The following is a 24,483-nucleotide window of genomic DNA, read 5'->3' on the forward strand; positions in this document are numbered from 1 at the left end:
AACAGAAGTCTCCAAGTTTGTTTGTATGTCTCCCTGTGTGTAGAAACATAGGCTGGCTTCGAAATCGTAAAATTGATAGATTCCAATACCCGTATGTTTCAGTACAAATTGTCATTTAAATTTTTACCATGCAACAAAACACTATATCTATGGGGATTGATAGACTCCCCCTTGTGTAGCCTCTGTAAAGAGGAAAAAGAAACAGCTGTCCACCTATTTTGGAACTGTCATAAAACTGCATATTTTTGGAGACAGGTGGGCGACTGGTTCTTCGAAATCACTGATAATCATTTGCATATTAATGCACTTAGTATAATTTTTGGTATTTTAAGTGATCGTTGCCCGGTTCTGTCAAATGTTACTATTCTGCTTGGTACATGTAAGATATTTGTCTTTAAACATCGCAAGTATTCATTGAATTTACCAGCCTTCATATCCTTTGTTTCCTTCTTTTATGAATTAGACCCCGTTCACACTCATTTTTTTCAATCGTGATTGAAGTATAATTGCGATTGTTCGATCCGATCACGATTGAATGCAAAGAAACTTTTGCGTTCACACTGCGTTTCGCCAAGTGGATTAAAGTACGCCGTGATCCGATCACGATTGAAGCACGATTGAGGCACGCTTATTATTTGAGGTTGAGGTCAACGGTTCGGCGTCGCTTGCTACAAAATGGCGGGAGTCCACAAACTTTTGGAGAATGTTCTGTAGCCGTGGAAGGGAAGGCAATCGGCGGGCTATGATTGCGAGAAGGCGTGAACAGCAAAGGCTTTTGTTTATTAGCCTAGCTGTAATACAGGTAATGAACGCGGCAAGAGCTGTAGACAGGACAATCTGGGAGCGTGAACGAAGCGACGATTGGTGATTCCCACCCCCGGAACAAGCCGAAATACACGCCGATCGCGATGGAATGAATCGTAGTTGCGTTCACACTCAAAATTTGATAGGATTGGATTGGATCTGATCGCGATTGATCCTCCCCAAACTAACTCCGGAGGTGGATCAGAAACAATCGCGATCGGATCGATCCAATCGCGATCGGGGGCGTTCACACTGAAAAAATCAATCGCCATCGGATCAATTCAATCGCGATTATACTTCAATCCCGATTGAAAAAAATGAGTATGAACGGGGTCTTAGAGTTGAATATTGCAAACAGACAAGGAAAAGTACATAAACATAGGGGAAGTGTGGAAAATTCAATACAGTTTTTTCTTGTAAATAGTGGCTTATCTTGACAAATGATGGAAATTTAATTGTTCGTTGTGAATAAATATTATAGTTGATATGGGCAATAAGGGTTTCAGTACCAACTATTTTAAGGGCATAAGACGCCAAAATACAACATTTTCTTATTTTCCGAAGTAGGAATAGCATCATTGAAGGAATATAAATGTTTAACACAAAAACACACCCTTCTGATGTTATCTAACATCGAACCATCAGAAACTATACTTCCATGGATCCAGCTCTTTATTCTTATCTGATGTTCTCACCAGGTGATTAAATTAATCAGTGACTAATGCCTGCTCATGACGTCACAATGAACACGGCAGCCGGTTTGGAACCTTACACAACACAATGGCTTGCGAAAAACATTATTTGATGAGCAAACAGTGCTTAATTATCGTGATAACATTTAATTATAGGACATGACAATATCTATTTCGTTTCCTTGTAAAGATAACGTTCTTTCCAAACTGTTGTGCAAAGTTCCAAATCGACTGCCATGTTCGTTGTGACGTCATGAGCAGGCAAGTCACTGATTAATGTAATTACCTGGTGGGAAGAATCAAAAGCTGGAGATATGATGTTTTCAAGGTTCCATGTTCAATAACATCCGAAGTGTGAATATGTTGTGAAACTTTCTATGTTATTAAACAATATGTTTGATGTAATTTCCGGAAATTCTTAATGTTGATGTCATTGGTGTCTTATGCCCTTTAAACGACTGTTTCCAGATTTTATGTTTTGATTTTGTGGTACCTCATGTGCTCTGTTTGTAAACTGCCATGCTTCTCTTTGTTTTTGTTTATTAAAACCTGAATAAGGAAAGATTTGAAAATAAAAATAAAAGTTTGGAAGAGTTTTCTACTTTAAGCAGCAATAAGTAGTAACTGTGCTTCTGCAATTATATTCGAAGTAGGTCCAGCTGATCCAATTATCTGAGTAGCCAATCAGCAAAGAAGAATAGTTACGGAAAAATATTGTCGTTAACTTGATCTTCATTTGTCACCAAAGAAAAGGGACAAAAATTTACATTTTGTTCAATGAGGTGGGTTACAAATAACAGCAAATATTGCTTTCTTGTTGAAAAAGTTGTTCCTTTAAAAAGCCAGAAAAGTTGTAAAATATCTGTTTATGATGTTGCATTTCATCAGAACTGAGACAAAGCTGAAATGTGTATTTCTCTTGTAGTATGCCATGTATTTCATAGACTCTGACTCAGTCTGAGGTACATGTATAACAATAAGGCCCCTGAACTCTTGTTAATACACTGGGTTGGAGATCTACTTGCATGCATGCTGGCCGTCCGGTTTGGTTTTCATTGTAACTAGAGGTAACACACCAGCCTGACTGTGCATTTCGTCAGACATGTCAGAAATTATAGTACATCTATTTACTGATTTTGCAGCTTCTTTCGAATGAAGTCTATTGGGGATAGTTTTCACACTTGAGATGGGAGAGAAGTACCGCAGATGTTCTGCATGAAAATCCAGAACAGTTAAGCTCTGTCCCTGACAAGCAACAGCCTCCAGCACCAAATTGAGATAGCTAACTACCAAGCACTGATTTAAAAACACTGCTTTCAAGCAATGCAAGAGCCTCTGCAGTTAATAATTATGGCTGAAAGTTGTTAACAATGGCAGACCTACATGTACATGTACAGTCTGTCAGCTGAAGTCCTCTAACCCTGCTCTTGTACGTTTACGTAACAACCTGAAGATGCAGCAGCAGGTCAGCATTCATGAGGATGAGACTATCTGTAACCTTGTAACTAAGCATACTATATATGTATGTACATTAAGGTCACTTTGTATGTATTTGTAGATAATGGAAAAATAAACTAATGCTTTGTAGTTATGTTTTTTCTGCTTTGTAAGGACTACTCCCAATAAACAGCTTGAAGTGTTATTCAAACACTTTGTATTGATATATTTCTATTTCATGGAAGCCAATTAAAACATACATTTTTGGTCAGAAATGTGGTCCCAAACAGCCCGGTTAATTATGGAAATCTAACATGTATAGTGCAACATGTGATCCTAAACTATATGTTTGTAACAAGTTCCAACATTGTTTAATATGGGCATGGTTATAAAAAGTAAAACACCCCCAAATCACCCTCCCTTAGCAGCACTGAAGCCCGCTCGGGAAATGCCTGGCAAACCCTCTCGGTCTCAGACCTGTTCTTTTGAACGGACATTTTTGGTGCCCTAAGCAGACATTTTTGGTTAAAAGTGGCAAAAAAACAGCAATTTTGATATGTTTGTAACAAGTTCCAACATTGTTTAATATGGGCATGGTTATAAAAAGTAAAATACCCCAAAATCACCCTCCTTTAGCAGCACTGAAGCCCGCTCGGGAAATGCCTGGCAAACCCTCTCGGTCTCAGACCTGTTCTTTTGAACGGACATTTTTGGTGCCCTAAACAGACATTTTTGGTTAAAAGTGGCAAAAAAACAGCAATTTTGATTTTTAAAAAGTGATGATGAAGTCAGCAACTTGAATATAGTGCATTCAAAAGAGATCATAAGATTTATTTTAAAGAACATTTGATATTGCTACTGATGTGCTAATATCAGAAAGTACCCCAAAATTGAAATTTTTATAAAACAATTGCCCAAAACAGCTAGTTTCGTAAAGTTAATCATGGAATTCTAAGAACAAGTATCGTGCAACATGTGAAACATCCTAAACTGTATGTTCGTAGTAAATTTCAACGTTTTTTGATAAGATAAGACATGATTATCATGATAGTAAAATACCTGAAAATAGACATTTTGGGTCAAAGGAGCAAAAAAACGCCTATTTGATTTAAATAATGGTGATAGAATCAATAACTGAAATATGGTGCATTCAAGAGAGGATCATAAGATTTATTTTGAAGCAAGTTTTGAGGTTACTGATGCGCTAATGGTCAGAAAGTACCCCAAAATAGACATTTTAAGTAAAAAATTGCCCCAAACGCTGATTTTGAAAACAATATTTGTATTGTTTCTGACTCACTATTCACACAGCATATTATGAATAGCTATAAGTTGCATGTCTTTGCTAACTTTTAGCCTTCTAGAGTAAAGTATCATTGCACAGAAGGGAAAAATGTCGCTATTTTTTAGGGAAAATTGGTTTCCTAGCAACCGTTGCAAAGAAACATGCATTTCGAATTGGCTCCACCCTTGAAAATATTAAGTACATACTCAGGGTTCATCATACCAAGTTTCATGCTTTTGCCACAAATTGAACAGTTAGTTAAAATCCTCCCACACCATAATTAATGTATAGGGCGGTGCTCATCTCCGTTTCATAGCCCTGGGGCCACACTGTGGTGCAATCACTGCAGCAGGGGGCTAGTCCACTGGCAAAATCCTCCCACACCATAATTGATGTATAGGGCGGTGCCCATCTCCGTTTCATAGCTCTGGGGCCACACTGTGGTGCAATCACTGCAGCAGGGGGCTAGTCCACTGGCAGTGGAGGCAATTTGAACAATTCTACCTATATTTTGCACCGATCGCCTAGACTAGTAAGAATATTTTGACTCCTGTTGGTAGATATCATTATGTCGAAAAAGACCTCACATTATATAGCTTAGTGGTAAATGATGCCAGTTTCACATTTTTCAGACATCTCCATATTTAAGGTACATGTACATGACTTTGTGTAAAAGGTGAACATCATGCATGAGATAAACCAAGGAGGATAAACTATGCGGAAACATTTTCAGCACTTCACAATGACGACAATGAGGTGTTGGACTTGATGGTTCGGACTGACTGGCAGCCTGGACAACCTGTGGGGATAACTGGCTCTTGTGCCAAAGCAGCTGACAGTCAAGAGTACACCAGACAAGGTGGGCTACAATTGTACCTGGATCAGTTCTTTACACCCCCTTTCATACCAGGAGTCATGAATCAGGATTCATCCAGGCACAGGGATTGATGCCTATACTTGAATCCTGGTATGAATGGTGCAAATCTGGCTCTGAGGGGGGATTAATTCTTATCAGCCAAATCCACTCCCTTGAGCTGACTTCAGTGTATTGGGAAGGAAAGCAACTTGTTTCCAGGGAAAAGTACAACACTGAAGTGAAAAGAAACGTCATCCACCACGAGACATCGCCTCCGGTTCAGGAACACCGTGTACAATGTATGTTTGAATATTATTTCACCTCATTGCCATTGCAGGGTGCAAGAAAGATAACACTCTTGAAACTTTCTTCACCTTTTTATGTCTTGGATATTTTTACTAGTACAAATGTATCAATAGTGTACACAGCATGCACGTGCATGGTAATTCAAGCTCTGGCACATCATATACTGTTGCCAGTATAAACCAAGAATGTTAACCCTCTTACTTGTAGACAAGCATCTGATGTCCCAACAGACCCCTGATGAAGGTGATGACTACCTCCTCAGCTCTACTTACCCCACCAGCTTGGATGTCCACCCTATGCCTCAGCCTGCCATCTTGCAGTCGCAAGGACAGCCAAGCCAACCTTCTACTGCAGGTAAGGATTGTATGAACTCCTTACTCTACAATGGTTTTATCACCACAAATGTAACAGCTTTTGATGGGAAAATTGAATGTTTTGATCTCTAAATCAAGTCTTGTTTTTAGTACTGGCTCGCTCAGTCACTATCCGGCTATATCCTTTTCTGATAGAGGATGCCAGTTAGCTGGCAGCTAGATTGATATAACTCTTCAAGTCAGTTGGAGGCTAGATGACATCTTGCTTGACATCCCTTTCGATTTTGAAACTTGGTGCTGAACAAATTCTGTCAGGTCAATTTGGTTGGAGTCGTTGACAGTGCTACCGCCTCATTTCCCTAAAGCAGTAATACCAGCAACAATGTCAAACACCACTTTTAAACCATGGGCGATAACAGTGCTTGAAATACCCGGTTGCGCAGTTTTGCCGCGCAATCACATTTTGCTTGGCGCAACTTATTCGTAAACCCGTGATGACCTAGAATACCTAGATAATTGAGCCTGATAACTTGATTTTGCCTTGCTCAGACGTACATGCATGTAGTAGATAACAATTTTAGCCGAGGAAGCTCACACTCACACACTGTCACCCCATAAAAACTTTTCGATGAAAAACACATTAAATCAATGCCTTATTTGTTCTAAACCATCTAAAACCCTTCATAGATCTTGGAATTTGCGATGGAAAAAGATGAAAACATTACCGCAAATCAAAAGGCAGAGGGTATTGACAGGCTAGCCTGTCAATAAGAATTTCCCCCCACTATTGACAGGCTGTAGTCAATAAAGATTTTTCTCCGGCTATTTACAGGCTAGCCTGTCAATGAGAATTTATTTCCCACCATTGACAGGCTACACAATAAGGATTTTCCCCCACTATTCACAGGCTAGCCAGTCAATAAGAAATTTTTCACTATTGACATAACCTTAATCCTTACCCTAATGCTGGGCATAATCGTGTAAGATGGTTCATAAATAAGATTTTTTTTTTCCCAATGTTCACAGAATGTTCCAGTAAATAAATAGCACATAACCCACATTACCCAAACCTGTTCTATAGTTATATCAGTTGATGGATCAGTAGTGTAATGGGCGGTGAAGTTCTTTTTAAAATCAGTCAGTATTGACTGTTACTTTTATCATAGCAACACTTCATCTGATCGTTGTTAGAATTTCAAAACGTTTTTTAATCATGTATCAATGTCCATGAATTAGGAATCATGTACAATTTTATGTAACTGTTAAGTCAATGGCAAGCCATGTAAGTATTGGCGCAATTCATGTGGATATTTTTGTTTCATATTGATGTCACATGCAATGCCAATCAGAATAAATCTGAATCTGTAATTTCCAGCTCCAAAATGCCAATATTTTCCAGCAAAAGGGCTTTTACAGTTCCTTAAAGTTAAAGAAGGCCATGAAAATGGACCCTTTGCACATGCCTCGTAATTGTGACCTTTTCCCTACAAGTCAACTAGTGATTGACATGTTTGAAACATAATGCTACAATCATTTATCAGGCTTATGATCACTGGAGGCAGCAAGAATCCTGCAGTCTCATGAAAATTGCTAGAGGGCGTGTCACTCTGTAATTTACATGCAGAGTACCTCATTTGGGCAAAGGTCACAATTACAGGCATAAACACCTGAGACTCTGTGCGCTCACTGTGCCAGGTTGTAAGTTCTGGACTTCATGCCCCGCGCAAAGACCCCAATCGACTTTAAAGTAACGTCTAATGGACACGTCCAATGTGCATCTCGAGCTTGTTACTACGTGGATACCTTGCCCTAAGGTGTTCCGAGCAAAAGTACTTTACTGCACAAACTTTTCCCACACCTCAGGGGTACCGGACCTCATCCGTTTTGCTCTGCATGTCCGACATGCCTGATATCAAAAGATATCCGTGACACTCCGGCATTCGCCCGGCGAACACCTTGCCACCTCGTCAAGACGTCCATTGTACACGTCCCACACTTCGTAAGGCTTAGATTCCTTCACTAAGCTCAGCCTCCCAACTGAGCGCCCTTGTGCGCTCACTATATCAAACTTGCAAACTGCAACTCGGCCTTCATGCCCAGCGTGAAGTCACAACATCCACCTTAATGTAACACAAAATGAACACATCTAACGTGCATCTCGTTACCGCATGGATGCCTTGTCCTAAGCTCGGACCACATGAGGATTTGAATATCCGCACACCCAGTGTACTCGCCATAATGGCTCTGCAAATTCTGGCTTACCTGGCCGGCGCAAAAACCCAAAATTTACAAAGTTAACAAAAGAAGATACAGCATGCACCATTGTGCAACAAAACTGTATAAGCGCTCCTGAACAGATATTACACACAATTTGCATATGAGACCTGCACTACCAAAAATGCCATTTCTTGTATTGTTGTTTTTTCTTACATACAGAAAAAATTTCCTTCATGCGAGCAAATTTTTCTGTATTCAAGAAAATGATTTTGTCCACGAATTAAGCAATTTTTTTCTTATTGAACTTTTGCTTGCTGTAAGATTATCTTTCTTATAGGTTTCTTTTTTTACCTTGGTTACCTCTGGAATGTTAGTCTTGTTGTAAGACTTTTTTTCTATATTATGTTCTTGATGTAGACACTTGGATCTGATGTTACTCTTATACCAAGATTGCTTTTCTTTCCTCAAGACCAAAATTCTTGATACCTAGAACTGCTTTCTTATTTCTAAGATTTAGGTTCTTACACCAAGACTTCTTTTCTTATCTCAAGACCAAAATTCTTACTGCCAAGAAAGGCTTTCTTCCCTTTAAGTTTTATGTTCTTGTAACAAGAATGCATTTCTCTTCTCAAGACCTAGAACTGCTTTCTTATTTTCAAGATTTAGGTTCTTACACTAAGAATATTTTCCTCACTTCAAGACCAAACATGTTTATTGCTGAGAAATGTTTTCTTACATCAAGATTTATCTTCTTACATCAAGAATCCGTTTCTCACTTCAAGATCAAAAATTGGTATTGCCTAGAAATACTTTCTTACTTCCAGGGCTGATCTTTTTATAGAAAGAATATTTTTCTCACCTCAAGGACATAATTCTTGCTGCCTAGAAAATGTTTTCTTACTTCTAAGGCCACACCAATTTAATTTTTTGGTTAATAGGTTTTTCTAGAAAAATAATGGAGCGGGAGGGAAAATAAATAAATAAAACAAGGCATTGTGAGACAACCAGCCTTACTCCCCATGCAGTAAACAATAATGAAGGCCGCTTAACAGCAAAGAACGTTGAACATTATACGTTATCAAGTTACAAAATGATATAGAGCACATTGAACTGAAGTGACCGTTACTACATGTCTGAGAAACTTCTGTTACATCCTTTTGCAATTATTCATAACAATTTGCAAGCTACACATCTTTACTGTATGACTAACAAACTGAAATAAGATATTGATGTGTAAAGGATGACAGCTGACAAGACTCAATATTCAACTGGTTTCAACTTTATTCTTCTTTTGCATTTGCTAGTCAATGTCATCAACAACAAGGCATTGGAATTTTCACTACCAGTTTCAACCCATTTCCACAACATTGTTACTGTGATACTTAGTTCTCTATAACGTCGTGCAGTGGCCGTACGTAAGAATGGGGACAAGTCCAAAAGAGAACTAATACCATGTCATGTCAATTGAGTTGCAGCACGAATAGCTAACTGAGTGCAACATAACAAACTGAACTGAAATAAGTGCCATGGGTGCCTAGTACGAATTTTACGGAATAAAGTGCAATTTTACCAGTATAATTAATACTAACAAAAGTATGGGTATACTGAGCAATTTTACAGATATACAGTACTTAACAATTTTACTAGTAAAATGTATAAGTATACCCATAATATTGTTGAGTATACTAGTAAGGCTGCTAAGTCTAGTAAATATTAAAATTGCACTCATGTATTCCGTAGAATTGTTACTGGTATGTACATGTAGTAGTAAAATTACACTGTATTCTGTAGAATTGCTAAATTACACAGTATTTGGAACTTTACACCCTTTACACCTGCATTTCTTTCTGACATTTTGTGCTCCCCAGTGGACAGTCCCCACCTCTTTGGAACACTCCCATTGTTGATGCATGAAAACATATTGGTCTAACTACAAACTACTGCTACCTAACAGTATACGGTAGGATCTTCTGGGTTGAGCAAGTCCCCCTGCATTCCACAGTAGTACTAGTACTACATTGTAGTAGCAGCAGTCAGGAAATGTGTGACTGTGCACATGCACAGGCTCCATGCTTGGCACCTGCTTCAAACAAACAAAAATTATAGATTAGTAACTGATGTTTTTATGGATGTTTACTAGCACTAGTTAGTAGTAGGTAATCTAGTTTTCACTGATATTAGATAGGACATAATTTTTCAGACAGCAACAATTTTTCTTCATTTCGAAAGTTTGCAACTGGTACCATGTTTCCAAAATAACAGATACACACTGACATATGTATATATCACCAGTATTTTGCAAGAATGAACAAACTCTACAATGGGTGACTTCATTATTCACCAAAAGTCACAGGAGGAGAGTAGGGCACCTTTGAGAACTTATGAGGGTCTGCATGCCCTTTTCCGTTAAGCTTTACGAGCGATTTTAATTCATCGTTAATTGTTGCCAGCTGCCCTGAATCTACCGTTAAGCGTTATCAGTATATTAATCGTGAAGCGTTACTGGTAGTTTTAATTCCTCGTTAAGCGTTGTTTGTCATCCTGAATTCAACGTTAAAAGCGTTATTGAGTAACTCGTTACGTAGGAAATAGCACTTCAGTGGGTCAAGATTTCAAAATTTTCTCTGCGGAGCATGCGGCTCCGGCGAAAATATGTCGGGAGGGCCCCCCCCCCCCCCAAAAACAATTCAAGCTGAAACACTTCTGTCTATTTTTCACCATACCAGCAAAGTTTTCCCCTCAAAATTCAGGAAATTAAGCGTTTCAGGGTGCAAGATTTCAAAATTTTCTCCGGGTGCAGGTCGAGCCTCCGTCAAAAAATATTGTCAGTAGGGCGTCGCCCCCGAAAACTCAAGTTTAAACTCTTCTGTATTTTTTCACAAACAGAGATATCATTAAGCATTAAACTTAACTTACATTACCAGTAATATTTGCTTGTCAAAACGCAAGTGTTTCAGGGTGTCAAGAATTTTCCACAGGAGCATGTTGCAGCTCCGGCGAGGTCTGGAGGGCGTGAAAGTCTTCTGTATTTTATTTTTTTTGCAAGTAGAGATGTCATAAAACTTAGCTTACTCTTCAGCAAAATTCACCGTCAGAATGCAGGAAATATCGTTTCAGAGGGTCAAGATTTCTAAATTCCCATGCCCCCGGGATCCCCCTATTATTATCGCGCCTTCGGCGCTTGTCATCGTGATCACAAACATTTCGTCCCACCAATTTGGCATTGCGAAATTTCCTGTCGCCGCCGAATTTAAAGGATTCGGAGCAGGCGTGCGAGAATGCATGGCGTAAAAGGTCTCTTGTCACAAGATCAGGGTAACTAGTGGTAATCAACCGTCGTCTTCAGGGGTATCTCACGTTCTAAATCTACTGAATTTACCGTTAAGCGTTATAGACCGATCCCAAAGCCACGCCCCCTGTTCGATTTCGAACACCTCCGTCAAAAACAGGGTTTGACGGACCAAACATGGCCGCCGCGGCTAGGTTGAAAATAATGCTACTGACTTCGGTTTAGCTTTTGTGGCACTGAAACCCTTTCAGAGCGGGCCAAATAAGAATGCTATGTCTTCTTTGTTGAAGGATGTATCCACCAGGTAGAGTTGTTTAAGGAGGGGGTAGGTGTAGTTGCGGTGAGAGCGTAATGTTTTCGGTCAATGTTAAAGTGGTATGCGCTGCATAGCTTTCCCTTGTCAGTGGGCATCGGCGCCCAGTTTCTGACAAGCAGCCGATGCACGTGTAAAACAGCCGGTTCATATATCTGTGACAGGGTTCCCACTGTATTGACTGCATGCATAACAGCTGCAAGGTATTTAGTAACTAAGAATCAAAATACATCCATTTACTTCCCTGTTCACTTTCAAGTTTCACACACCAGTAACTGAAGATACGAAGCTCTGCGCTACGTAGCGGACTTTGTAGTAGTCAGCATGTGGTACAAGCTTCCTCTCCTTGAGTGCCCGATCTATTTTCTTTTTAAATTCGTTTTTGTTCTGAGCATGCATTCAACCAATACAGTGGAATATCTGTCCGAGATATACGTACCCTGCTTTACACGTGCCATTTCTGCCCCACCAACGCTGTTTTTGACGGAGGTGGGCTGAATAGAACAGGGGGTTCTATGGGTCTTCTATTCGTTCGATATGGTGTTCGACAGGATCGGTCTATTGGCCGGCCTGAATTTACCGTTAAGCGTTATTGGCCAGCCTGAATTTACCGTTAAGCGTTGCCAGGACCCCCCATGCAGGCCCTCTCTTATCACAGAGCGATTACAATCCGCTGTAATCCTTGGTGATAAAGGCTCAGGGAGGCCCTCTCACGTAGCATCCATGCTTTAGGAAGGGTTTATAGTTATTTTTGAGTTACATTTTATGTTATTATCTACGCCGAGTGTACTCGGAGTAGATTATGTTTTCGGTTGAAAAATTTGTTAGGTGGGTCTGTATGTATGTCAAGAGCATAACTCAAGAAAGCTTAAATGAATCTTTATGATTTTTGGTAGGTGTGTAGTGGTTGTGCAAAGGAAGGTCAAGTTCAAAAATGGTTCACCTCGCGTTTTTCAACAGTACTGCAGCGGACTTTCAATTTTCGTGTGTTTGTATGTAGGCAAAAAAAGTGACGGAAACGTTGATGGATCTTCATGATTTTTTGTAGGTGTGAAGATATTGTTGGAACGGAGGTCAAGTTCAAAAATGATTTATCTGGCGCTTTCCTACAGTACTGCAGCATGCTTTGTGTGTGCGTGAGTTTGTATGTCGCCAGCATAACTCGAGGAGCTGTTGACGGTTGTGCATGATATTAAGTGGATGGGTAGGGGTGTCAAAGAGGAAGGTCAAGTTCGATAATGGGCCTCCTAGCGGGTATTCAAGGTACTGCAGCGGAGCTTCAAAGTTTGAGGCCAAATTTTCTGGAAGCACCAGGTTCATCATTTTTAGGTGGTAGATAGCTTCTGGGACAGCAAGTAAGTGGTGTAAATTAAAACCCCCTAGCTGCTTATCTAAAACTGCAGTTGGCTTTTTTGTTGTTACCTTTGGAGACGAATAACTCCAGCAGGGATTGATGAATTATCATAATTTATGGCATGTGAATAGTTTGGGTGATGCTTTACATTATCAAATACTTATCATGCAAATAAGGAAATAATTTGCATAATAAATGAGGAAAGTTTATTAATCCGTCAAAAGCTTGTAGTCAAATTTCATGCAAGTGCTATAGTCACGATTTTTACGTGATGTATAGCTCTTGTTGCAGGGAGTAAGTGATGTAAGTTTAGACCCCCTAGTGGCTTGCTTAGAACTGCAGTTGGCTTTTTTCTATGTTAACTTTGGAGGCAAATATCTCGGGTAGGGTTTGATGAATTTGCATTGTTTTTGACAGGTAGGTTATTGAGGTAATGATTAACAAATCTAGATGTATGGAATTGTAATCAGGGTCTAATTAAGTGGTGAAATAGGCTTGTTTATAATTTCGTTAAAGTACCTCTTGTCGACCTACATCTAAGGACAACACCTGCTTGTCACTTGGGCTCAAGATTGATGCTCGGCATTCCTTATATGGGTCAGGCAGCACTACATCCCCGCTTACATCAACAAACACAGGATAGGACAGGGCAGGCCCGGCCTGGTTGTTACGCATTCACTGCTCGTGTGGGACAAGTCAAAACAAAAACATTGAGCATCGCCTGCGCCTTGAACATGGCGTTACTCGATTCACCGTCATTATTATCTTCGCCGAGAAGATAATGTTTTTGGTTACTCCGGGCGCCTGGTGGGTCCGTATGTATGTCAAGAGCATAACTCGAGAATCCTTTGACGGATCTTCTTGATTTTTGGTGGGTGTGTATAGGTTGTAAAGACGGCGGTCAAGTTCAAAAATGGTTCCACTGGCTTTTTCCTTCAGTTCTGCAGCGGTATTTGGGTGCTTTTGTGTTTGTTTATAGGCCCAAAAAGTGACGGAAACGTTGATGGATCTTCATGATTTTGTAGGTGCGTGGAGGTTGTAGAAACCGAGGTCATGTTCAAAAATGGTACACTTGGCACTCTCTTACCGTACCGGAGCGGGCTTTGTTTATGTTCGTGTTTGTATGTCGCCAACATAACTCGAGAAGTTGTTGTTGGTTGTAGATGATATTTAGTGGGTTGGTAGGTGTCTCGAAGAGGAAGGTCAAGTCCGAAAATGGGCCACCTAGCGTATTGCAGTGGAGCTTTAGTTTTAGGTAAAATGTTCTCGTTGCCAGATGTTGAAGATTTTTGAGTATACATACAAATGCCATGTTCCACATGTTCAACCTTGCCACATGATGTCGAACATATTCCTAACCACAGCAATTTAATTACCTCCATAACGATCGTAATATACATAAATAACATAATCTAAATACATATACAAAGTACATACAGAGAAATGAAATGAATATTACATGTAAGTCACATTTATGTAATATATGTAATATATGTACAGCATGAAAATGTTTACGCATCCTCAACTTCAGGTTTCTTGACTATTTGTATAATCCCCTGATTATTCGGCGAAGATATGTGTTCGTTGAACTCTAGTTTTTGTAAGTAATACGAGATTTCCACACTTCAAAAATCCAAGTCAAGTTGTCGCGGGGACACACCTATGTTCCGAACGCCCTATGTTCCGAACGCCCTATGTTCCGAACGCCCTATGTTCCGAACGGGTACTTATAAAGGCTTGCTGGACGGATTGCAGCGCTATTTGCTCTTCATCTAAATGAGGCCCGTGAACTTCAAAAAGTGATTAGGACACATTGGGACATAGAGTACCTAATGCAAGTATCAAATTGTACGGGCCGGATTTAATAAACGAGCCACGAGGGGGTCTAACCCTTCAAGAGCGGGTAGGAAAGGGGACTTATAAAGGCTTGCTGGACGGATTGCAGCGCTATTTGCTCTTCATCTAAATGAGGCCCGTGAACTTCAAAAAGTGATTAGGACACATTGGGACATGGAGTACCTAATGCAAGTATCAAATTGTACGGGCCGGATTTAATAAACGAGCCACGAGGGGGTCTAACCCTTCAAGAGCGGATAGGAAAGGGGACTTATAAAGGCTTGCTGGACGGATTGCAGCGCTATTTGCTCTTCATCTAAATGAGGCCCGTGAACTTCAAAAAGTGATTAGGACACATTGGGACATGGAGTACCTAATGCGAGTGTCAAATTGTACGGGAAATTTAAATAGTATTTAGAAATAGTAATAGAAATTGTGTTTCGCAGGACGGAACGAACGATACGCGATGGGGGTAACCCAGATTTATCCCCAGCGTAATGTTCCTACAGTCGATGTCTGTTTTTATTTCGTACTAATGATGTGATGATTATGTAATAAGACTTGCAATTGAATTGTAAATAAAGGTCTTCATTTGAGCACAATCCTTCCATTTCCATAATATCCCGAACTTGAGAGCCTTCACGGTCCAACGACCTTTTAACCCACAAGGTTGCTGGCGTCAGTCTTGTTTACAATTACGAGTTGAGGGTTGAAATGTGATGATTAATGAAAATTGTTGGATTTTTTTGTAGCGTTAACAAATTATCTTCACCTTCCGAATATTTTCACAATTTCTTGGCATGACTTCCAGTGTGCCCGTTTGAAACATATAACAGCGAGCAGATTATTATTGGGATGAACACTTCTGACCGTTTCAAGCTTAAGGGACATATCCAATATCTTGTGAAACACTTTTCTGTTACACAACGGATCATAATCACGATTCGTTGAAAATGACAAAATCTGAATATTTATTCCAATGGTCTCAAGACTTTATGTTTAATCTTGAGATTTTATGAGACATTCTTCAGATGTCTTATAGTCATCTCAATATGTTTAATAAATTCTCAAGATGGAACAGAAAAAGTCTCAAGATTTTCCAAGATGCTTTCAGAACATCCCAAGACCGTTTATAGCATCTCAAGATGCTTTGAAAAAAAATCAAGATTGTCTCATAAAACCTCAAGAATGTCTCATAAATTCTCAAAACCATAAAAGAATCTTGAGATGATATCGAAATCGGTTACATGAAGAATTTGGTAAAATCACTTTTTGTTACAAATTTCTAGTCATCCTTCTTCGTAACGTAAGTTTAAGTTAAAAACTTGCGACAGGCATAAAAAGGGACCTAATTTGAGGAATCAGTTGAGACATAGGCTACTAGGACAAACTCCCAGCTTGTATCATGTCGACCTCAACGGTAAGACGTATAAATCACTGAGAAAATTTGATTTACGAAAACGCGTTTTTCAACAGGTGATGCATTCTGGCTCAGTCAGGACAACGGACAATTAAACTTTGTGTATCAAAAACACGGAACATTCCCGAGACTGATTTTTGAAAAAGTATTGAACTTTGGCCAATGCTTGTAGCCTTTTACAGATCGTACTTATTAAGTTGAAAACCTTCCATGCCGCTCTATGGATCATGATGACCCCCACACGCATTCACGCACAGCTTAAGTTTAAGAATCAACAAAAAAGTTCGTTTTTACATAATATTCCCCTGGAAACATGAGAGGATACAATGTTTATTACGACACTAGGCCACAACATTGGTGCAAATGGCAATAACTGAGTGTCCTAATCACTTTTTGAAGTTCACGGGCCTCATTAAGATGAAGAGCAAATAGCGCTGCAATCCGTTGAGCAAGCCTTTTGTGTGCCCTTTTCTTTCCGCTTTTAACTGTTAGACCCCCGAGGATCGTTCATTAAATCCGGCCCGTTAAATTCAATACATGTACTTGCATTAGAAACTCTATGTCCCAGTGTGTCCTAATCACTTTTTTAAGGTTCACGGGCCTCATTTAGATGAAGCAAATAGCGCTGCAATCCGTCCACCAAGCCTTTATAAGTCCCCTTTCCTATCCGCTCTTGAAGGGTTAGACCCCCTTGTGGCTCATTTATTAAATCCGGCCCGTACAATTTGATACTGCATTAGGTACTCTATGTCCCAATGTGAACTTATCACTTTTTGAAGTTCACGGGCCTCATTTAGATGAAGAGCAAATAGCGCTGCAATCCGTCCAGCAAGCCTTTATAAGTCCCCTTTCCTACCCGCTCTTGAAGGGTAAGACCCCCCCGTGGCTCGTTTATTAAATTCGGCTCGTACAATTTGATACTTGCATTAGGTACTCTATGTCCCAATGTGTCCTAATCACTGTTTCAAGTTCACGGGCCTCATTTAGATGAAGAGCAAATAGCGCTGCAATCCGTCCAGCAAGCCTTTATATGTACCCCTTTCCTACCCGCTTTTGAAGGGTAAGACCCCCCGTGGCTCGTTTATTAAATCCGGCCCGTACAATTTGACACTTGCATTTGGTACTCTTTGTTCCAGAGTGTCCTTATCACATTTTGAAGTTCACGGGCCACATTTAGATAAACAGCAAATAGCGCTGCAATCCGTTGAGAAAGCCTTTATAAGTCCCCTTTCCTACCCGCTCTTGAAGGGTAAGACCCCCCGTGGCTCGTTTATTAAATCCGGCCCGTACAATTTGATACTTGCATTAGGTACTCTATGTCCCAGAGTGTCCTAATCACTTTCTCAAGTTCACGGGCCTCATTTAGATGAACAGCAAATAGCGCTGCAATCCGAACGACCTACGTTCCGAACATAGGGCGTTCGGAACATAGGGCGTTCGGAACATAGGGCGTTCGGAACATAGGGCGTTCGGAACATAGGGTGTTCGGAACATAGGTGTGTAACCGTTGTCGCCCCCCCTCCCACCCCATTGCCTTATGGAAGGTCTTGCTTGGTGTACAGCCGCCGAACCCTGCACCAAATCTTCTTTTCACACAATATAAACTTTCTCAAGGACACTAATAGTCACAAACAACTTAAAATAGCTAGAACAGAGGATTTTTTTAATGATTCGATACCACACTGTACTAAATTAAAGATCTCAGTGGCCCGAACAAAACGCCGTTTTCAGATTTCAAATCCGATGAACCTGAGTTGAGATATTGAATTTTGAATGAATAAATTTTGACATTTTTGGTGAAAACTTAATCATTTGTCCCATGGGACTGATATGGCACCGCAGGGAGTAGCTTCACTGTAATAAAGACATTGTGTAAAATAGTATGCATGTGGGGTAGTCAAGTTTTGATGCTTCACAACAGAAATTCTTGGCACAAAATTTGCTTATGCAAGTGTCAGCTGCTGCAAGATGTCAAGCAAATTAGTCATTATAACTAATTATCTAATTTCTAATTAGCATATATGCATACTGATGTGTCAGAGGTCACGCTCCAAGATGGTCGCCTTTTTGTCAGCTGGGGAGTAAGCTCTCTCAATTTCTGCAATATCTTGTGTAATCATTCCAACTAAGGTACTGTTAGATCACCAAAGCATTGGGCATCATATCTACTTACTATAGAAGCATCATTATCCTTCATCTCTCTCTCTAGATCTTGCAAAATTACAAATTCTTTCTTGATTTTCCCCACACCCTGCATTTGGCTATGTAAATTGTCTGAGAGGCATCCCCAGCTGACTCCTCAAGGCTGAGTCCAGGTAGGCCATCTGGTGCTTTATACTTTACATTTACATTTATGTTATGTATAAATACATGCCAAGGCTATTTGTGAAACTTATGATGTACTTACAGGTTATATAATATATATATATGTCAAACTAGCCTAGTCAGCAAAACTGCCATGACAAATTAGTCCCCACTTACTAACTTAGACCTGCGTTATCTTGTACCACGCAGCAGGCCATAAATGGTGCACCTCGAAATTGTGTTGGTTAATTTCATAAGTGTGTTCAGTGTGTACTACACCCAGTGAAAATAGCAATTTGACTTGTACGGTAAAACACAGGATCAGTATGTTTATTTCAAGATGTAAACAAACTTGTAAGACTTTGGATACGTTAACTTAGGCAAGCTGTCACTAGGCCTTCTTTGCATAACAATGATGACTACCCTGACTGTATTAACATGTTTATGGAGCATAGGGACAGACAATCCAGTTGACACAATAGTGACCTGCTCTGCAACTAAAACAACACTACCGATTAGCATCAATTGCCAAATGCATGTACCCTGATTACAATCACTAAGCACATAACTTTACTTGAGAATATCAATTACTGATTATTTCAATGCTTGAAGTCTGACCATAACTAGCTCACAGCCTGTGTGTCAAACTCCGATGACGTATACAAATACTTTCTGTTGCTCTCTTGCTACTGCTAAAATGTATGTGACCTCTGACCTACCGCACCTGGGCAGACGGGGCCCATCAGCCTGGGAAGGCAACCCATCTAAGGGAGGGAAACCCTGATCCCAAACCTCCGCTGCCTTGCGGCATACCTGGACACAGGAAAGGCTTCGGGAGAACACCCTGAGGATAAATCCGGAGTCGGAGCCCCGAAGGCAGTTTGATGCTAAATACAACATCGCTCTGGCAGCTCCTGCGACGGCACTGGTGCCAAAATGTAGCAGCTCTGCTGTTCCTTTGGACCCATCAGTGACGTGGAGAGGGGGGACATGCTGCATGGGCAACAACTCGTCCTCCATATCATCCCGCCCGGGCTCAAATCCTACCAGACCCTACACTGGGAAGACAAACCCGGACAATACACTGGAGAGGACACTCCAGCTTCGCCAATGGTGTCGACACAACACGGGCAGCAACAGTTACCGGTTTTAAGCCATCGCTCGTTTGGCGTAGAGCGTGGCGCCAGGGGTTGCTACCGACGGTGGGAGGGATCCTCGCGTCCCATTGGACAGCTACCGCCCGCCTCAAGCTGGGCAGCCCCCAGCCAATAAGGTGCTGTCTAGCCACGGTCTACTATCCTCATGGGGTGTGCGGGGAATAGGATAAACTCCAAAAGGTAGGTCGTCATCTCCGCACCCGGCAACAAAAGACAACAAAAGAGACCAGCTCTAAAACTGGGATGTTGGAACATTCGAACTATGATGCCTGGCCTTAAAGAGAATCTTAAGGACATTGATGATGCCAGGAAGACAGCTGTTATCAATGATGAATTGAGGAGGCTGAACGTGGATATAGCTGCACTTCAGGAAACACGCCTTGCTGACTCAGGCACTCTAAAGGAGCTGGACTACACGTTCTACTGGCAGGGGAAGGGGTGCAATGAGCCCAGGGAGCACGGAGTAGGCTTCGCGGTGAAGAACACCTTACTGAGGATGGTGGAGCCGGGAAGTAATGGATCTGCGCGTCTCCTCACTCTCCGCCTCAACACAACCAAAGGCCCCATCACCCTTGTCAGCGTATACGCCCCGACACTTGCTGCCACCCCTGAAGTAAAGGAATCATGAGTTCTACGAGAATCTCACAGCTACCATCAGGAACATTCCCAGTGACGAACAACTAGTCCTCCTAGGTGACTTCAACGCAAGAGTGGGTGACGACCATGAATCCTGGCCAGCATGCCTTGGAAAATTTGGTGTTTGGTGACCTACTCAAACACTGCAAGACTGTCTTACTGCTCCCGCTACACGAACTTCTCTGTCAGTGCTGGAAGGAAGGTGCAGTCCCACAGGACATGAGAGATTCCAAGATTGTCACCCTCTACAAAAACAAGGGAGAGAGAAGCGACTGCAACAACTACCGGGGAATTTCACTACTCAGCGTGGTCGGCAAGGTATACGCGAAAGTTGTACTAGCCCGTCTACAACGGCTTGCTGAACGTGTCTACCCCGAGTCGCAGTGTGGATTTCGTGCCAACAGATCGATGATCGACATGATCTTCTCCCTCCGTCAGCTGCAAGAGAAGTGCAGGGAACAGAACATGCCCCTGTACATAGCATTCATCGACCTCACCAAGGCGTTCGACATGGTTAGCAGAGACGGTCTCTTCAAGATCTTACCCAAGATAGGCTGTCCACCAAAGCTACAGAGCCTCATTGAATCCTTCATGCATAGGCCATTTCTTCATATTGGCCTATGCATTTCTGTTTGATCTCATTTCTATGCAAACTAATAGTGAAACAGGTAGTTGTCACAATATGTAGAACGAATAGATAATCTTTGACATTCTTAATTGATAGATGATTAGCATATTTGCATACTATTGAAGACAACAAAGTACATGACCATGACTGTTTCTACCTCTCAGCCTACACAATTTTCGTCTGCTCTCATTTCTTTTCAAAATGATTGTGGGACTGTTAGCTGTCACAATTTGTCTAGGTAATGAATAATCTCTGGCATTCTTAAATAATCAATTATTAGTATATTTGCATATTAATTAGGAAAATAAAGCACATGATTAAGGCTTCTTTCACCTAGCATACAATGTATTCTTTTCTGCTTTCATTAAAATAGGAAAAATAATACATTTCTTCCAAAAATCTCAACTACCGGTCCAGCTGGGCAATTTTGCATAATTGCACCAGCCGGATAATTGCACTAAATACGCTGGCAAATGGGGTGTGCAGTTAAGCGGATACTGTATTTTCGGCCAGGGCATACGCCAGATGTAGAAGAGCGTGGTGACGTGTAAGGCATTGAACATATGGTTATTCAAATGTATGTCACGTGCCCACTTAGTATTTTGGCCATGTTAGACGATGGAAAATAAACCTGAAAACATACGAGGCTGGCATTTGTAGTAGTTGGCCACGTTCTACGTTATTAGAGGACAGGGTTGAAAGAATAAGGAACACCTGAGATTTTTATCAACAGTTATGCCTTGCTGGATCAGTAGACGGAGGTAATGCACGATATCTTAAGCCTAGGTTACACATAGCCGAACATGGCCTCCCGACTCTCCCCCGACCATGGTTGGAGTGATTCGGGAGTGATTCGGGAGCTAGCTCGGTTGGCGTTCGGCCGAGTCGGCTGGCGTTCGGCTGAGTCGGCTGGTGTTCGGCTGCGCCAGCCGAATGTTTTGAAAATTTCAAAACATTCGGCTCTGGACGTAGGGTCTGAAATGGGTCGGCTGGTGTTCGGCTGGTGTTCGGCGCGGTCGGCTAGTGCTCGGCTGGTATTCGGGATTGAGTCAGTAGTAAAATTAGAACCTTAACCACGCCAGAAACACTACTGACTTACTCCCAACTAGTTTCCAACCTACCCATAAGTCACCCCAAGGCCGTAGACAACTGTCTGCTAACTAATTCTCAACCAAGTGACTACTATCGGAACGTGGGCGAATCACCCCCGACCTTCACACGACCAAAAACAAAGAAGAACACTAAAAGCAGTATTAAAGCTAGCCATGATCCGAATTCGATCTCTCGGTGATGTTAACAACTTAATAGAATAATTATTTTAATTAAAACCGCAAATGACCCCTCTTTTGAAAGTCGCTGAATATGTCCATTTAAATTCGTGAGAGGGTCTGCAATCGGTCGGGGTTTAGTCAGGAGAGATTCGGCAGTCTGCGGCTAGAGGTCGGGATGGTTGGGAGTAAGCTAGAATGCATTCGGGGCCCATTCGGGAGTAATTCGTGTACTGGTTAGGAGATGATCGGCGCATCTTCGGCGCATGTTCGGCGCCAAAGATAGGTGTGGCCCAAAAACTGGTCAGACTGCTCCCGAACTACCGCCGACCCGAGTCGGCTAGCGTTCGGGAGCCATGTTCGGCTATGTGTAACCTAGGCTTTAGATGTCATAGACTTGCATGGTCATGCTTGGATCATGAGTGTGTTATCGGTAAGGAAGGCCGAGGTCTGTGGTGTTATGACTGGTGGCACATGTTCACCCCTAGAGACGGCGGCGGCAGTGTGGGTATGCTCCTGCTAAAACACATCAGCAACATCTGGTTGTCTTCCATTCAGGAGCACGTCGTTGTGTTCAGTTCAGTCGGTGACAGGTGACGTTTTTCCCGATTCAGAAACCGATCTTGATAAACCTGGTGGTTCGTTTGTCACTTGTGACGAGGACCGCTGTCATTCAGCAGTTGGCTGTGGTATATGTGTCGCATGAGTCCTCATGTAGTTGTAAAGTTCAATTCTGGTCCTGAACCTCTGGCCACAGTGTTCACATTGGATCAGAGACATGATCTGTGTGAGGTTGACTACCCGTTCCTTGCTGGATTTCCTTTTCTGCTGGGCAGCAGCTTTTTAAGTTTTGCTTTTTCACGTGTAATGGCGTCATCACAGACTGCATGTTGCCACAGTTGTAATTAACTTATGTTATCTGTAAATCCCAGGTTTCAGGTGTCATGGTATACGTAGACCGTGGTGTGTGAGGTCATAAAGAGAACGATTAGATAAGCAATCCTCGAACTGTACAATTGCCAGTTACTGAATTGTACAGGGGCCATCTTATGAATGTGACCTGGCAGGTAGTTGTGTAGCCAGGCTACTGCAGCAGTACTTACCTGTTCTACCTGTCATAACTTAGGTTATACGTCGTAGAAGTATAAAGTGATTAACCTTGCCAAAGGTTTTGTGCGTGTCTGCAAGCAGGATATGAACAGTTTGTGGGTTGTTGAGGAGGTAAGTTTTGATACGTTAGTTAAATGTGTTTCAAATGTTTTCAAGTATGCGGAAATCTCTGGACCATCAGTAAGCTTGCCTGCAAAACTGGTGTGTGACGCCGAAGGTTGGGTATACCGGTTATATAGATAGATACAGATACATACCTCAAGACATCGGGAAACGTATATAGAGTAGTCATTTTTGGGTTTGTTGTAGGTACTTAGATTGTGTTCATGCACATATATGGTTTAACTATGGGCCAGTGAGTGCCCGAAACAAATAAATGATAATAAATACATTTGTTGGTGTGTGTTTTTGTTTGTTTGTCCGTTTGTTGTGTAATTTGGAAAACGCCCAACATTGGAGAGGCCACATGCGGAAATGTGAATGCTGCCGCAGGGTGGCGGATTGGTTTTACCGCTGGGTCATCGACTTCATCTATGGGGAAACGTTGTGATGCATCTGAAATGTAACGTCAAGTGTGTGAATAGGTCTATAGGACGGTAAGGGATATAACATTCAATGTATTAAGTTTCCAGCTGTGTTATGCTTTTGTTCAGAGTAGACACGGAATGAGAATGGGAACATTGGGGAAGAAAGGGATAAGGAAGGGGATAAGAACAGGGATGAGAGTGGGATGAGAGTGGGGAGAAGATGAGAGAGGGGTGGATAAGTAAAAGGAACGGTTGTGTCATAATGAATCCCCAAATTATCGTGCTGGCAGATATTGGAGAATGGCAGCTTGATAGAGGACGTACTTGATAAATGTACATGGTGATCCATGAAGGATGTCAGATATAATGTTGATATAATATAGGGACAAGGGAGGAGCATGGGGCGCGACGAAGGCGTGGACCCCATAACTCCATGGATGATCCAGGAAGTGCGCAGTGGGTATAGGTTACTATTCCCACTGCAAACTGATTGGATCAGACTAATGAGTTCACCTGAACAGACCTTATAAGTACAGGAGAGACAGACTACCCACTGTCACTTCAGCGGATTCATCCAACACTTACCGAGGGAGCGTGACGGAGACTGATCCAAAGGATAAGGGAATGGGAAGGGGAGGAAAAATGAAGACGTAATTTTGGAGACGGCGCGAACTGTTTTCCCCACCCACCCACCCTCTATGATAACATGTTAAAGTAACGTGACTGGTCA

At 41.6% G+C, this 24,483-nt stretch overlaps 1 protein-coding gene across 2 annotated transcripts in view; it reads left to right on the forward strand.

The window, feature by feature from the left end:
- LOC136438179 (centrosomal protein of 72 kDa-like) overlaps positions 1-24,483 on the forward strand; it is a 92,154-nt gene that overhangs the window by 25,603 nt on the left and 42,068 nt on the right. For both annotated transcript variants that reach the window (XM_066432917.1, XM_066432916.1), the window contains exons 7-8: positions 4,952-5,077; positions 5,588-5,734. In XM_066432917.1, the coding sequence (XP_066289014.1) occupies positions 4,952-5,077; positions 5,588-5,734 (273 nt within the window). The remainder of the gene's footprint in view (positions 1-4,951; positions 5,078-5,587; positions 5,735-24,483) is intronic.

This window comes from Branchiostoma lanceolatum, chromosome 7 (assembly GCF_035083965.1).
Source record: "Branchiostoma lanceolatum isolate klBraLanc5 chromosome 7, klBraLanc5.hap2, whole genome shotgun sequence".
Classification (NCBI taxonomy): Eukaryota; Metazoa; Chordata; class Leptocardii; order Amphioxiformes; family Branchiostomatidae; genus Branchiostoma; species Branchiostoma lanceolatum.